Below are 17,623 nucleotides of genomic sequence, written 5' to 3'. Positions count from 1 at the left end.
ATCACATACTGGAATAACCATTGCCACATGTCACTTATCTATGTACTCTCTCCTCGTTTGTCGTCTCGTTGATTTCACTAACGATAGATTTTTGATGTGTGATTCTCTCAGATAATCGACTTATTGACGATATTTACTAAATGGGCTGTCGTAGATATAGGCAACTAACGAAAAAGATGTTTGCAGAGATTATTTGCAGAGTTCTGATTTAATTCTAATTTGTGTGCTACCGGTTTGGAAAACTTATTACTAAGAATCCGTTCGAGTCTTCATACCAATACATATGCTCAATTATAATTAAACCCGTTCACTATGCAGACTTGTATATGATAAAAGGAAGGCCGAAAGTGGAAATGGGAAACACTGTTTTCAAAATGCTAATAGAATTATTGTATAATTCGCGAGAAATAAACCATAAGAAAGGGCATAACAGTTTCAGGTTTAACGTTTTTACCCCCATAATAAGAATGGGGTCATTTACCACCAGATCTTTCTCTAATTGGGGCTATGCGGTGCGGCATTCTTATTTTTGTTATTTTATCTGTATTCTCGCTCATTGACTACGACGTTGCCGAGGTGGGTCTTGCGCGCTCCGTTGATCCGTCGGGCTATGTTGCTTGGAGAAATGATAATGATTCCTGGAAGGGTCACCCACGCCTAAGAAAAGTGATCGGAAAATAGACATAGTTCGAAGATCGAGCGTCCTTGCCAAAACTTATTTTAAGTATAATTCTTTTTAATTTATTCTCTAATAATCTCACTTTAATGCCAGCGAAGTTCGGAAGTTATTTTTGTCAACAAATGATACGATGCAATGAATCATAAAATTGCTGAGTCTACATCCCTTTTATTACTAAAATTCTGTAAACATATTCATTCAATTTCGTCGTGTATAAAACCGAGCAGCATTGCCGTGGAATGTTTTGAACAGTTAGGAAAACGATATCCGTGTAATTATTCCCTGAATACCCAGACATAATATATTCATAGGTAAACAGACGGCTGCAGTGTATTGAGGAAAAGACTTTTTCATCTCAACTCTGTATCGAGTGTAAATGTTTTCATATTTGGCTGGAATCCCTCATTCGTTTTTCGTTGTATGATGAAAATAGGCCATCATAAATAGTGAGGGATGTAGATTAAAATCAGGACGTGTTTGCCTGTTTCGTAGATTTCGAAAAGGAATTTGATAGAGTGAATTGGGAGAGCTAATTAGTATTTGAGATATTGCGGAAGATGTTAACAGATTGGAGGGATAGGATCTGCAACCTCTATAAATCTGACTGTTCCGGTGCGAGTGGGGGACGGGAAGGGCAGTGTTAGGAAGAGGTAGGTGTTAGTTAGGATTATCCACTATCACCGGTGCTGTTCAACGTAAATATGGAGGGAATGAATGAAGAGGCATAGGAGGAACGAGATATACTACCTTGATCAAAAAGTTCCCGGAATAACCACCGTGTGGCGATCCCATCGTTCCGATTTGAGTTCTGTTTTTTTTGTTAAATTGGTACATCTGTTGTTGATATTCTCTTTAAATCTTAGTGTCATAACTTGACATTTGCAAAAGTTACGTAGCCAAGAGTACATCTATCTCTGTGTGTGTTGGCGATTTTTTACAATTGCAGAAATGGATTTAAATTTGCAACAACGAACTTGTATTAAATTTTGCGTAAAAAACGGATTTAGTGGCGCACGGACGTTGGAAATGTTGGAAAAGTGTTTCGGCAACGATTCTCTAAAAAAAACGGTCGTTTACCAGTGGCACGAGCGGTTCAGAAGTGGTCGTGAATCAATCGAAGATGATGAACGCAGTGGCAGACCATCGACATCGAAAGTCGGTGAAAAAATTGATAAAGTAAAAGAAATGTTGGTCAATAACGGCAAATTAACCATCAGAGAAATAGCGGAGGACTTGAACATTGCCTATGGATCCGCCCAAGACATTGTGGTTAATGATTTGGGTTTCCGTCGTGTAGCAGCAAAGTTGGTGCCAAAAGACCTCAATTTCATGCAAAAAAGAGACCGTGTTGACGTCGCAAAAGACATGATTTGCGAGGCTGAATCCGATCCCACATTCATCAAAAGGATCATTACTGGAGACGAGACGTGGGTTTATGAGTACGACACGCAATCCAGACATCAGGCAAGTGAATGGCGTTCACCAAATGAGCCGAGACCAAAAAAACCACGTCGTTTTCAGTCAAAAAAGAAGGCAATGCTGACGGTTTTCATGGATTACAACGGTGTAGTGCATCATGAATTTTTGCCAGAAGGCCAGACAGTAAACAAAGAGTATTATTTGGGCGTTATGAGACGTTTGCGTGAAGAAATTCGCCGAAAGAGACCAGAAATGTGGGCAGAAAACTCGTGGATTTTGCACCATGATAACGCACCGTCGCACAGTGCTATCATTATTCGTAATTTTTTGACGAAAAATGCAACAAATACCATCCAACAGCCACCGAATTCACCTGATTTGGCTCCCTGTGACTTCTTTCTGTTCAATCGAGTTAAAAAACCATTGCGGGGAACGCGTTTTAGCAGCCGAGAGGAAGTAATGGAAAAATCGCAGGAAGCACTGATGGACATACCGAAAACCGAATATAAAAAATGTTTCGAGGATTGGATCAAGCGCTGGCATAAGTGTGTTGCAGTCGATGGGGATTACTTTGAAGGGGACAATATAGATTTAGATGAATAAACTTGTATTTTTAATTTTCTGAATAAATTCCGGGAAATTTTTGATCAAGGTAGTAGGAATGAAAGTCGGCGGGGAATTCATAAAATCAGTTAGGCTTGCTGTTGACCAAGCTCTGGTTGGTTAGTCAGCCAAGGGGTTGTAAGCATTGCTGAGTGAATTGGGAATTCATTGAGATAGATATGGGATGAGAATCGATATACATAAAGCAAAGGTTATGCGGTTTTCCAGAAAGAGAAAGATTCATATAATCGTAAACAGAGGGAGGCAAAAACTGGAGCTGGTGGAACATTTTACGTATTTTGGGAGTGTTTTGGACCAAAATGGTCAAAGTAGTAGGGACATAGGGAGGAGAATTGCATAAAGTAAAGAAGCTTTAGCAAAGGAGGAGGGAATCGATGACAGGGACGCCGAGTAAGGATTTTTAGAAAAGACTCGTTAAAAGTTTGATGTGGAGCATAGTTATTAAAGGTGCGGAAACATGGCCATTGAAGCAGGAGGATGGACGTAGATTGGAGGCTCTTGAAATGTGGGTGTGGAGAAAGTGAAGATGACAGAAAGAAAAACAAATGAGGAAGTGCTAGGTATGGCGGTGAAGGAGAGGGGATTGTTGGGATAAATCAGTAGGAAGCAGGAAAGATGCATGAAAAGTATGTTGTTTGGCTTTGGAATGTTGAAGACTGTGATAGAGGAGATAATTTTAGGCAAGCGAGGAAGGGGCAGAAATAGGATAAGGATATAGGACGGAATGAAGGGAGGAAGGAGTTATACGGAAATTAAAAGGGTCTTCGTTTTAGAGAAGGATGTTGGGTTGTGTTTTGTTAGGAGAGACAAGATATGTAATTTTTAGTTGTGTCCATCCAGCAGCGACTTTAACCGGTATATTACCTATAATAATTATATGAAAATAGTGCTTGAAGCTGTCCTTTATATTACTCCGCATGGCAAATCGATCTCTCAACCGTTTCATCAACTTTTATCGTAGTAACAAAACTTCATCACCATACGATTAATTAGGACTTGCCCTCATCAAAGTCAAAGTTATTTACTTCTAATTCCTTATCTGAATTATCCGAATCCGGCATGGGCTCCAGGCCTTCAATAATGTGATCCGTTGCGGCAATGAAGTTGATTTAAGTTCGCAGCCCACACTGTGGTTTTAGTAAATAATGTCTCCAGCCAAAATATTAGCCGCACTAATCGCAGAAATTTCAAAGCATTGAGAAAATGTGTTCCTTTCACTTGGTGGAAAATGCTTTCCAAAACTCTTGAGGTTCGAACCCGGGCCCTCGGGGTGGGAAGCCCAAACGATGGCCATTGAGTCTCCCTGGAATCACGGGAATTCGCATATGGAAGCAACATGTAATTCATGCGGATTCTATGTAAGATTTCCATCGGCAGCAGAGAGCTGCGGTTCTCTTTGAAATGCATGAATATTCCGCGATCGTTATCCATGACGGACGTATCCATTAATTGGAAACCGAGGGCGCATGTATTCCGCACGGCATCCATGTTGATTTCATAACCTGTTTCCGTAATGGATTGATCAATTGAATTTACACCATGAATCCATTTGTCTTTTACTCTCTGGGTCGTAGATTTACTACTACTATTACCCTAAAGTATTCTCTGACAGAGATAAGGTAACGGAAAAATGTATAATGTAAAGTGATAGGATTAATTACTCCTAAAAGTATGTCATGCGTTCATACGTTTTACTTCGTTAAGATTTCGTTAGGAATTGTATAGTTTGCTATTTTACTTACGAAATTGCTGATATAGAGCCGTAATATCCGAAGTATTAGTGTTTGTTTTATTTAATTGAAATGAATGAGACCGTATATAATTTTTTTTCACGGAGAAAAATATACTTTGAATCATGTTAAAAATATATGCCATAGAGCATATGTAATGATTACCGCAATGGAGACTACGCCGCCTAACATTGAAGAAGCATGGTCATACGTCACCGTTCATGGGTTTGCAGTGAAATTTTTCGATATCTCTTTGCATTTTCCAAAAAAACGAATAGTTTATAATTTCATTCATTACGAGAGGCTTCTAAATGTGACGAAATTTCAATTTCAAACTTGGGAATCGCATGATGACATTTAGCAAATCTTAATCATAGAAAAGTCAAAAAGTAAGCTGCACATGATGTGTTGAGTTAATGAGACTGTTAAATGAGTCTCCTGGCCGTACGCATGGAAAAATCAAAATAATGAATATACACTTCCAAATCGTCACTTTGTCAGGCTTTAATGGCTGATAAGTTCTCACGAAAGATATTTTTTGAACCCAAGTTTGTTTTCCGAGTGGATTTATACTAGGAATTGGTATGAAATTTCTCGACAAATCCGTATAAAAAAATTAATTTGAAGGAACGATATGGGTTGGGCGTCATCAGAGTAATTTCAAGGCTGTAGTTCCAAGCACAAAACACGAGAGCTCATGCGTACTTTCATACCAGCAATCCATGGCATGAATTTTAACACCCTTATTACTACGATCGAAGTTAATATCGATGTCTAGTTAGATCGAAAATTTACAACCGGTAATTGGTTATATAAACATACTTTTCGAAGTGATAACTACAGCCCTGTAATGACTCAATTTGTAAAATTTCTAGTGAACGCGTAAAAAGGCCACGGCAGTTGAGCCAAAGAAATACCTGTGTTTCCAAAATGACAGGGAAGTAAGGCCAACCCTTAAACAGGGAAGTTAGGCGAACGCTATTTTTTTAGGTTTAAGTTGCGTACGGTTGTCGAAGAAAAGCGTATTGAATCTTCGCAATGTAATAGTCACTTGTGTACCAGGCACGGCTAAAGAGAGAATTGAAGAGAGGGAGAGGCCCAGAAAACTGGCTACTCAGCGAGATAGTTCGGTATGACATCACTCTCAACTTAATGAAAACTGAGTGTACTCGCGAGAAAGATGCCCTTGGAAGACGGTCAGTCAAGCGTTTGTCATCTGCTTGGACTCGAGTGCCTTGCAGTCCTTCAGCCGTTACTTACCACTGCACCCAGTCGTGCAGGACGTATCTACAATCCTGTCGTCTTCTTCTGAAGGCGGGGGTGGGGGATAATTTTTACATGGCGTCCGGGTCACGCACGGAAGCGGGAAAGAAACAGCCGACCTAGCGGCCTAGAAAGCTTTGGCGAAACCGGAAATTGATGAAATAAAAGTGGCAGCAGGGGGAATGAGGGCTTATTTTTAGAAGAGCCAGGGGGCCTAGTTGGGTAGAGAAATAAAAGTGAGTGAACGGAGGGCCGGGGTTCGATTCCGGGTGACGCCTCTGGACACCTTCCACTTAACCCGAACTGCGTGAATTTACGAGTACCCTTGGTTTTTGGGATTGCCGTGAACAAGCGACGACAAGGCATGCGACAAACGAACGGTGAACAAGCTACATGAGAACATCGTGTCACCCTTACCATCGTCAATAGGAAGGGACAGAAAGGGCAAAGTCGTAGTAGCACGTGTCAGGATCGGGCAAGCTGCATTGGCACACGGGTATCTTTTCAGGCGAAAATATGAACAGACTAGATCTGTTGAATGTCACTTCTCTCTCTCTCTGTGATGTAGCTTCCTGACGAGAATGCAGGAAATTCCGGAATATGCTCTCCAGGTTCTAAGTAACAGGTGCCTTAGCGAATGCCTTAGAAGACGACGCCCGACATTTCAACAAGGTATCACTATTTGTGAGGGAGGCTGTAATTTTTTCGTGTTCACAGGACTTTTTCCCTATAGTGTTCTATGAAATTTAAAATATTTTTTTAGTATTTTTTAATAATTCGACCTTTCTATTACATTTTTATTTCAACTCGCATGTATAAATGGGTGTCGTGTTCTCCGACTTGTATATTTTTTTTAAGAGTTCTAGAGGCAGCGTAAGTGGCATGTTCAAGTAGCATGCATTAAAATATGTAGGTGCAAAATGGCCTATTTAGTCGACGCTCTAATAAGAGCAAACGCTAAATGCATATTTTTTCCCTATGATGGTATCTTATCAATTAGCGTGCGGGGCATCGCTCGTACTTACCCAGGTCGGAAGCTGGCTTGTTCAGGATGAAGTGGACTACACATACTGATCCAATAGGATTCCGTGTTTTGACCCGATCGGATATCTAAATAATTAAACTAAACTGAATTTAAGGAATTTAGTCGTACGCTAGGGATTTAGAGTATTAGGTTGGGCCAATCGACGCTCATATTTTTGGGGTATAACGTCCAGTGTCCAGTTAGCAAATGCCAATTAAATGAAATCCTTACACTGGAACTTCCCAAGGTTATGAACAACCAAATAGGGAGCGGACTGTTATACTAGCGGTGAGCTAATGAGCGTTCGTGAAATAATTTTTAACTTTGATGCATTTATGCTGGAATAAAATATTGTTGGTGTTCATGTAGGTCAATCCAATCACCATTTGCCGGGTGACGAGTAAGCATTAATGATGGTGTCTGAGGAGAGAAGTTGCGAATCGCGTATATATTTGTAAGGTTGTCGGAAAGGATCTCCTCCGATTAGTGGGTAGCTATTAATTTTGCCACTCTTAATGTTGGACCCACGAAGTTGGCACTTCTTGGCCTCTTAGGACGGTGGCTCTAGAAGATGGTGATAACTTTGTCATCGGCGGGAAAGATCACCAAGAGGAAGATTCAATATGTCAGCCATGAGTGTAATTAGTTGACATCCGTTAATTTGTCCCGACTTAGCACTCGATGCTGGAGAGGCCGGCCACCGCAGGCGGAATGGCAGCGTCGTTGACTTTCTCACGAGAAAGTGAGATGCCAATTAGGCGTGCCATTAATACTTTGAGGGTGTGTGGAGTTTAAATACGCGGGGAGGAAGTCGAGCACTGCGTCTGCGACTATTTTCCACGAATGAAAGGAACATGAGAGATGTGCCTCAAATGTCCATGTTGTGATTTTTAGAGGGCCAAATGCGTAGTCATATTCCAGTCGACCACCTCTCAGCGAACCCCACCGCTGTCTAGTGTATTCCTTTATTTAGACGAAGAATTAGGTTAAAGGGGAAGGGTACATATGTATTTGGAGCGGTACTCGGTACAGAGCGAACAGGACGACGAATGAGTAGGTATATTTAAACAAAGATATAAAAATCCGAAGCTTATGTTTGGGACTTTCCAAATTGACTGAATTTAACGCACACGTCTGCAACGGTTGACTTTATGAAGGGCACTATGTTTGGTGTGTATATTTATTGAAACCCAACACGATGGAACTTCATACGTTCTAGATTCAATTAATTTCGCCTTGTATTTTAATTATAGTGTAGGTTTTATCGGAGTTTTTGTAGTATTTTACTGCTTGGATGTTTTTGTGAAGGTGTGTGCAAAATGTTGCATTTTCATGGGAGTCCACCCGCGAATGCGACATCCTTGCTGGGCGTTTCTGGGAGCCTTGGATTCATTCGCTATAGATTCGAGTTACGAAGTGGTCTCTTAGGTTAAAAAAAACCGCATCTTGTTTAGGAAAGGGGGCTGCCTGTGTATGTATAATGTTCGTCTTAATAATCTGCAGATTAAACGGCGGATTTCGATATCGAAGGGATATTACTTTCTAACCGTGAGTTATTTTTTACTGGAGGCTTCCTGAAATTGTGACGAAATTACTCCCGGTTCCCGCGAAGGAAGTTTCATTTTCGTAGTACTTAGTGTCTTATTATCAATCGAAATACGATTTAAAATGACTTTTGGAGGATAGTTTTTTATGTGAAATATTATGTAACGATTTAATAATCATCGCCGGGGTGGTACAACTTCCTGTGGCCATTCTGATCGACGCAGCAACTATTACGTCCTTCAGTGCGCAATGTGTTATTAACCTATTTTAGTATTTTTTTAACAAATGTGATTCTTCAGAGCTAACATTTGTTGTTAATTAACCAATTTTCTGGTGGCGTGCCAAATAGGTTATGTTGGAATGTTGTATACGGTCTCTTTACAAATAATTCAACTAGCCGTGGTCCGTTCGACCTTACAACTCCCGTCTCTCCCAGAGAGCCAGAGAAATGAGTCCTGGTGAATTAATATTCGTCAGTCACCCGACGCCGGCGATGGATATGATTGTGGATAGAACGTCGAGATAAATATTGTTGGACTGTTCGAATCCCAGGCGATACCTTTGGATAACCTAACTAAAGGCTGTGAAAGTTCAGTGCGTGTGTTTGGATACCCCAATTGTGAATTACCGCCGATAGCCGATGGGAGAAATGAACTTGTGTGTGTGGGTTCCAGAAGCCAAACTGTTAAAGGTGAGGGCAACAGTGCCTCTTTTCGGAGTCGGGCTCGATTAAGTTTTCTTTAAAGTTGAGTAATAGATGTGTGGGATATTGTTTTTTAAATCGAATTGTGTTGCTATTTTATCCATGACGTTGCTTGCAAAGAGTCCTCGAGTTGACAGACCCGAGATTCGCAAAGTTACATGTATTAAGAGGGGGGAATTAGGATAAGGTGGGGTATTTTGTGCATCCCATTTGAGATAGTCTCCGTAGCAGTTGGCATTGGTAAAATATATCATTAATTGATTAACTCGTTGGTTTTAAGTTTAAAAGAAAGTGAATTAAATTATTCTACGAGTAGCGTAATGGTTGGGACTTCCTGCAACCCAAGTTTTGTCTTCTGCCGCGCATAATAAAACTAAGATCCCCAAAGTTATTTGTTTTGCCGTGAATTCTGATTTTTTTTTAGATGATTAAAATATTTTTAGAGGCCGCTTCACATGACGTTTCCAACTTAATCTCAAATCTGGCGAGGCTTTTTGATTTTGGCTGAATCTTAAAGTGAACCAAATACGGCTAATTTGAGGAATAATGTGAAGGGTGAGAAATAATGCAACTCGTGTCTCGTATTATTTAGACTCGACTATGAAAATGGCAACTGTGATTTTAATATTTATCGCACTATTTCTATTGTGGTGTGGTGCAATGGCTTATGATTGTCACCACTGTGACATTGTAGTAAGATGGCATTGCTAACCTTAGCTATTCCAGGAGGTCAAAAGCATTTTCCTATGCCCATGCCTTACCAAGTACTGGGACAATTGCCCTTCGCCCCGTGGAATTGCCGGACGCAACTCTAGGTAGCATTTTTTTCTTCTTTCCAGTACCTCATCAGGAAAACATTCTGCTCTTTTCACTCGTGTTTTCCTGTGGAATGACAGATATAATTTATTACCAAATGCCCGTCATCTTACTTTCCTAACCCGTTCTATCTGATTGTATTAACTCTGCTAAAAAATGTATCATTATATTATTCGATTATATGTTGATTGCATTTTAACGACTGTAAGCCGCCTCATTATTTTCCTCGCCGTTTTCGTTGATCAGAATAATACTAAAAATAAAATTCTATTCTTTGTAAACAGTGTCCTTTTTTAAGTTAGAATACGAGGTATGCTCTATAAATAGTGTTCGCGCATTTTTTATTCGCAAACTTTATTATGCATAAATTTAATTTTGTTCTATAATTCTGTTAGTGTGGTACACTTTTCATTGATTTCGTCTTCAGCATTGCGATGGCATCCGCCGTTGCAATTTGAAACATGTTCAGTTCGCCTACGCCTGCTTCTGATCATGCAGAAACTTCCCACGAATGTGTTCCTTCACATTGAGGAACTGGAAAAATCCACGTGTGCCTGTCTGTACTATACGGAGGACAAGTAACACATTTCACATTAGTTTTCGCGAGATTTCAGCGACAAAGTTAACAGCATTGCCGTGCATTGTCGTGGTGCAGCATTTAACCTGTTGCTTTTGAAGTGTGAAGAATTTTCGGTAGAACCCTATAGTATGCTCCTTTTACAGTGCCTCCGTAGTTGCCGTTAAATATTCAAATCGCAAGAGCTATAGCCGGACTGGGGTACAATGAGTGAAACTTTCTACATCTACATAATACCCCGCAAGCCGCCGCAAGGGCGTGTGGCGGGGGGTGTTAGGTCACCAACCGTAAAAAGGAACAATACCACATGCAAAAAAACAACACGGAAAATTACACCCACAGCAACGCGCACACTCATGCAAAAATCCTTTCATCCAATACTCATGCAAACACATATACCGCAAAACAACTTAAAAAACTGCACCCCGTACCGAAACTTTTACCACATCTACATTACACAGTAGGCAAACAATACATGTATAACGTGTGAACTAAATTTTTGAACAGTAAATTATTATCACTGTTTATTGAAACACCTCTCGTGCGTGTCGTACGTATTGTTTCCATTCGTTCAAAAGTTGCCCCTGGGCGTTAATTTTTTTAGACCTGTTGTACCCGCTACTAATTTGACTGGACGGCTTTGCAGTATATTTTGACCAGATTTGTAATAGGCTCAGGAACAGCATTGTTGTTGCCTGAGGAGACAGTGCATTCAGTTGAGACATTGCTCCGTCCGCCTGGCCCCTTCCACCGCAGAGCGAATTCTCGCCCGCGAGACTTTCACCTCCCCCGTCTTCTACATCCATCTTCCTCGGCGCCCGTCCTTCGGCCCCCGCGCCTTGCCCCCCGGGTGCCCGCCGTGAAACGGGTTCCACACCGGCAGACCACCGAGCCCTATCACTCCGGCCGCGGGAGTCCGTTTAACTAATTGATTTCCCGTCCGATTTGCCTCTCTCTGTCACTCTCGGGCGTGTGGATGAAGCGGGTCTTCCGCGTTTCGTCTTTCTGGCGGGAGAGAGGAGCGTCAGCCTCCGCGCGCCTCTTTAACCTTTCGACGCGCTTTCGCGGGGCGCAATTGGTGTTTGATTTTTGTCATCCGTTAGTGGGTTATTCTTAGTGTGTTAGACCTATAACCGTGTGATAGGCCGTTCGCATATTACGACTGACTTTTTATTCAAGCTTTTTGCGTCTCCCCCCACTCCCAATCCACTCATCTGACTAAAAAGTCCCCGTCCCCTGATGTGACTTCATAGCTTCATCATCACCAGCGTAAACATTTTCAAGAACGGTTCATTGATGATCTTAGCAGTAATACGTCTATCAGCGCGAGTGAATTATTTTAATGGCCTAATCGTTTTTTGTTTGATATTCTGGTGTTTTCCGTGTGAGGACAAATTTTCTCCGGCCTTTCTTTCATGCAAGTCTCGCATCCGTCCTTCGAGTGTGGCAGCATGCATGGGGGACTCTCTGAAATCAGCAATATATGAGTACTGTTTCTCAAGCCGTGGATGCTTCACTGGTAAGCTCTCTTGAGGACACTAAGCTCTATGCTGCGATTTCAACTGACACTAAACTGGGTTATCGTGGTGTGCAATTGCTAGCTCGCCGGGCGCTGACATTCTCGGCAGTCATTCCTTTGTCCTGACGTCACAATAAAGTCTCGGAGTGCGAAAGCGGATCGTGGATCCCATAGTCAATTTCCGGGATAAGGAGGCGGGTGTATCCACAGCGTGCGACATTCGATGTTCAACTTTTCCGCCGGTCGCCCACGATCGGCAATTTTGGCTGTTAAGAGTCGTACGGGTGGCGTTCGCCAAGGATGCGCTAGTTTGCTGTGTTTCGGACGTGGCCCGCTTGTGCCTCCGATGAAAAATTAGAGCCCACCAATCAGGCCGAGGGATGGTGTGATGAGTGAGGGCAGATCTCGCCCATCTCGGCGTTTAAAACGAGCGCGTTTAGGGGGGCCTTCCCGTCTTAGTTGCGGTTTCCCAGGAAGAGGTGGCAAGGCCTAATCGGAAAATCACTACCTCGGTAAAGACGGTGTTGGCATTCAAGGGAATCGAACCTGGGAACTTGGCTCATTATATGAAATTTCCACCCAAGTCTTTCGCGTCTTGTTAGCCTTTTGTGTTGCCCTAATAATGTCCCTAGGCGCCTTTAGTGTAACAATTACTTAAGCGAGGCCACCTGCTGATTTATATACGAAATCAAGAATTTAACCATGCTCTGGGTTATGGCAAATAATTTGTATGCAGTGACGTTCTTGCAAAAGTTATTTATATTCGCTCAAGTATTTTTTAACCTCTTCAAATATAAGAATTATTGTTCTGTGGTGTTCAGTGATGGGTGAGGTCCAGCTTTATTTCCAGGAATGTGAAAACTTAGTTTTTCATAAAGATAACGTAATAAGTATCATTCATTGCAGAAAGGAATTATGGCCAAACATTAAAAACATGGATGGGTGAAAATCAGTAATGACATAATAGCCAAGAAACATTGGTTGATAGGACATGAGAAGCAAGTGGCAGTAATGTTATGAGGGTTGTTCTAAAAGATGAAACCAGTGTCATCATTTCATTATGGACTGGAGTAGGAGGAAGGAGTGCAAGCAGAAGTTGAGTCAAGGAAGCATAAGAAGAAGTATGGCCTAGGCGAATTCTTGAACAGGGTTGCAAATGTGTTCACAGTTGAACATCCTCTGTACAGTTGGATAACATGTACTGCTGCAGAGCTCGAAATCCACTTCATGATGGCTCTAGTAGAATGCAATGAATGTATACAAAAAAGCCATATGTTTTTGGATGTTATGTAAAGGAAACGGTATGAATACTATTCTGGGATTATGTCGCTATTACTTCTTGTTGTGGAATATGTCTCAATGGATTAGAAAATCAGGTAGAATGCTGAAATCAAACCCATGACATTAGAGATAGCAAATGCATGGATTGCTACGATGGTTACCTGACTCGCTCGCAATAATACGAAAAAAAATGTTAGAATCAAAATCATTTTTTGGAAAATATATCAACAGAATGATGTTTCAAAGAAATAGTAAATTTCACCTGCATGACTACTGTCAAATAGTGAAGAGGCTGGGTGCAGGGCCAATGATGCTAAATCTTAGAAACATGAGCTGTAACTTATCCAGGGAGCATATGATGGAAAATTTTCAGGAACTTGGTGTAATTGAAGCTCAGCTCAATAAATGAGCAATGGTAAAAGTGTGCTTTTGGATAAAAAGGAGTGCTTAATATCACATTTAATGGCTCATGAAAATCATAACACATTTGCATTGCTGGAAAACAAAGTACCCTTTCAGCATACTCGCCCACTAGGTTACGTAGTATTCTAAACTTGCTAAGATAAACAGTTTCAGGGTTGATATAGTCGAAGGAATCCATTGGGTACTTTTCCACAAAATAAAATCCACAGAAAATAGTCTTAAATTTGTAAAAAAGTGCTTTGTCCTTACATCATTATTTCAAATGTACTCAGTTGTGTGATCTGAAACTGCAGCAATGGAGGCATTGTTCTTGATTTTTTGTTTTTTTTGTAGATGGAAGCGGTGAATTTATTATTTTGAGATAGATATTTATGTACACACAGACACCCACACTACTGATGGCATTGTGTGTAAAAATTCAAAAGACATGATTGCCACCATACTATGTAAATATTTTTTACATCAATATGTGCAAAGAAAATTTGCTGATCTGCTCTTTTTTTTCTAGGCTGAGGAACTATTGGAAGATATATTGTCCTATGAAGCATCATCTCTTGCCAGTGGGAGCCTCAAACTAAATGATGCATCCATCACTATGTCATCAGATGTGCAGGTGTGTTTTAAAACGTTCATTTGTTGGCATTTTTTTGTGATAGCATTTAATTTATAAATACGTGATATTACAATTAAAGCAAAAATGGGTTGGAAATTTTTTATAGCCTACACCCAGGATTGTAATTTGCCGTGCACCTATAATCTAAATGTAGTAAAGCATTGAATGCCATCAATAGTTCTGGCATATCATAAGTTTCCTACCTATCCACTAATCTGTGATCATTTGAAAAATAAGGTTCTCTTGTTCCTTTCCATTAAATTTTTTATTTAGTTATGATCATTTATAAAATGTGTGATTCAATACCATTTTATCCATCAAAATCATGCCAGATAAAGTGTGTGTGCATTTAAAGAAGTCCATAATAAATGATCAGGGCTAATGCCTTTATACTTTGAAATTGTTGCATGGTAATGCGTATTAGGAGATGACTCATTTAAAATTTACTGATGTTGCATCTACTGCAGCATCTTTGAATTTGTCAAAGGTTGCCACAGATGTTATTGTAACAAATTGGTTTGTTTCTTTCTCAGAATGTTTGTTTTTTATACAACTGGGAATAAGGCAGTTATTATTTATTATTAATGATTATGAATGATAAGAGCAAGGTATTAATTTTCCTTGGAAACATTTGGCATTATAAATTCTTAGATTTTTTTGAAAATGCAAAGTCAATATTACTGGTGTTGAAGTTGTCTTACTACTGTTACTTCTGTTTAAGTAACCCTCTTGTCATGCATAGCATAACATATACCTGAAGTTCATCATAACCTCTAAAAATAATTGATTGCTAAAAGCTACATGGAACTATTGGCTACCATTGTACAATAGCATATTTGTGAATAACAATATATTTATTTGTTGTGGTGGCTAGTACTGTAAAACAAAATATAATTCATGCTGGATCAGCCAAAAAATTTTAAATTACATCTGAGTATCTTCATTTAAATACACATACCTTGATAGCTGGACTAACTGTTGTGCATAACTGTTGCTGTTTGGTTTGTGGTGCTTTAATGACACAAGTCCAACATAATTCATAAAATTACCTAAAAAAACAGTGCCTTGCATATCCATTGAGTTCGATATGTTGCTCACTGTTAGTGTAGCATTGCCAAATTGCAAACAGGATCAATTATGAAACTTATAATTTTACAATAGTTTTTTAGGATTTAAATTTTAAAAGTTTAAGTTAATATCAATATCATTAGCAGTTATTTTTTATTAAGACTGAACCATGTGATTTAATATCATAAAGGATTCAGTGTTGTAGTTTTCCATGTTTTTAGGCTTCTTAAATGGTAGGGAGTTTCTCTGATCAGATAAATATTGGCCACAGTGGGCTCCTGAGTATGTTACTGAATTTGACCAATTAAATTATTCTGATAGATGTGTAGATACTTCTGTTTTATATTCTATACTTCAAAATGTAGGGCTCATGATCATGCAATACTTAAAATGTCCTTCTCTTGAAAGTATTGCTGTTGCTGCTTCATTATATTTTTAAATGGGAGAAAATGTGATAAAAATATTTTAGGGAGAGAATTGGAATATGTCTTCCGTAAAATCAAACAACCTTGATTCATTGTCTGAATCCTCTGGGCTAAATGTATACCATAGACACTATTAATTCCATCAATGGAATGAAATCTAATGCTTTTGATCCATAACTCTTTCATAATGCATTAAAATATCCATATGCAATTTCCTGTCATTGAGATATGAGTGCACTGTTAGCATTGCAATCTCAGTAGCATAATATGATCTTGTGTTGATGTATATTTCAAATGTCATTGAAGTACAAGAAAAAGGCAGGAACCATAGTTTTAGGAAAAGAATTTTGCTAACATGATACCACTTTGAATCTTGTGGTACTTAAACTTGTTGTATCATTAATTTATTGGTCAACTAAAATTTGTCTTTCTTAGTGCAAGTGAAATATAAACTTGTACAAACAAGTACAAACTAAAAGGACCTAAGGTTTTGAAATTATTGAAATTTTTCTCTTTCAGGCTGGAACGGGCAGCCTGTATGAGCAGTATGTGAGTTATAATGGTGGGTCTGTCATTAAAACTAGCAATTCCTGTCCACCAAATCTTCCCCAGATAAAACCAGAACCTTTAATTTTGACAGATGCTGAGATTGCTGCCCTTGCCAAAGATAGGCAGAAGAAGGACAACCATAACATGAGTAAATACTTTTTTAACATTTTAACCTGTTATCATTGATTGTTCTATGATATCCTTTGGTTATTTTATGAGATGGTGATATTAATCTAGTGTATACAAAGGAGAAAATGGAGGTAAGTCCTTGCACCTTCCCTGTTTTGTTGGATCCTCCTTGAAACCACTGCTGTGTCGAGACAATCTCATTATTGAGGGAATTAGCTATGCAACATTTTTAATGTGACCTTACCTAATGTATTTAATGTAACCCATTGTGATGATTAAAATCAAGATCGTATTTTTCTAGGTCTCTGCCATTTTCTCTTTTCCAAATTTGTTAAGTGCAGTGTAGATATATTTCATTAAACCTCTTTCATAAATTCGGTAGAGCTAATTTTCTATTTTGTCAGAAATGTTGTGCACTCAATTTTGTTTTTCATTGTCAAAACTTATTAATTTAAAGTAATGGCATAAATGACACTAAATATCTATTTAAGTTAGGAAACTACCCAGATGATGCAATATGCATAACATTCCTAATATAAATGTACTACACAAGAAATACATAGTTGGAGAATTGTGTATACACACATAGTACATATTTGTTGAAGATGTATCTAACATTTATCAGTGCTTCAAAATGACATGAATGTATTATTTCGTTGAGAAATTTCATCTCTCTTGAGTTGTTCAAGTCATCTGGTAAGTTGAGGTTAGCCAGCTCGAGGAAACTTCCCCTCCCCTCCTCCTCTCACCTCTCTTCCACACTCTCCCCCTTCTCTTGTCCATCTCCTCTGCTTCATCTTCTTCCCCTCATTGAAAAAGTTAGTTGTGCCACCAAAATATTAAAACAAACCAACTTTCGTCCTTTGTATTTTGTTGTTTTTTCCTTATTCATGAGTGTGTACTATTTTGAACATTTTGGCCCAAAACACTTCCAAAATCAGTAAACTGTTCCACATGCTGTGCATAATGAACTCTTTTTATGCCATTTCTGTCAAGCATTGAATAAGAGTTCTGTAAATTACGTAGATTTTCTTGTTCCATCTTCAATGTGTTACCATGGCTGTGGTGGTATATAATTCTGTATTAGATAATCACTTTGACTCTCCTAATATTTGCATGCCAACAAACCTATTTGGACCAATTAGTTAATATTATTACCATGATAGCATTTGCACACACAGGAGACCCTTTATTCATTTGAATGCCCCGAAAGAGCTTCTTTTGGAAAAAACTACA

General features: G+C 39.3%; 1 protein-coding gene across 4 annotated transcripts in view; it reads left to right on the top strand.

The window, feature by feature from the left end:
- Window positions 1–17,623, top strand: part of Mitf (transcription factor Mitf) — a 182,374-nt gene that overhangs the window by 155,805 nt on the left and 8,946 nt on the right. For 3 of the 4 annotated variants that reach the window (XM_071583157.1, XM_071583155.1, XM_071583154.1), the window contains exons 4-5: window positions 14,112–14,216; window positions 16,229–16,406. In XM_071583157.1, the coding sequence (XP_071439258.1) occupies window positions 14,112–14,216; window positions 16,229–16,406 (283 nt within the window). The remainder of the gene's footprint in view (window positions 1–14,111; window positions 14,217–16,228; window positions 16,407–17,623) is intronic. The other variant, XM_071583156.1, reaches the window with a different exon arrangement.

This window comes from Hetaerina americana, unplaced genomic scaffold, assembly GCF_022747635.1.
Source record: "Hetaerina americana unplaced genomic scaffold, ioHetAmer1.1.p SCAF_13, whole genome shotgun sequence".
NCBI lineage: Eukaryota > Metazoa > Arthropoda > Insecta > Odonata > Calopterygidae > Hetaerina > Hetaerina americana.
This window is presented reverse-complemented; position numbering and strand designations above follow the sequence as displayed.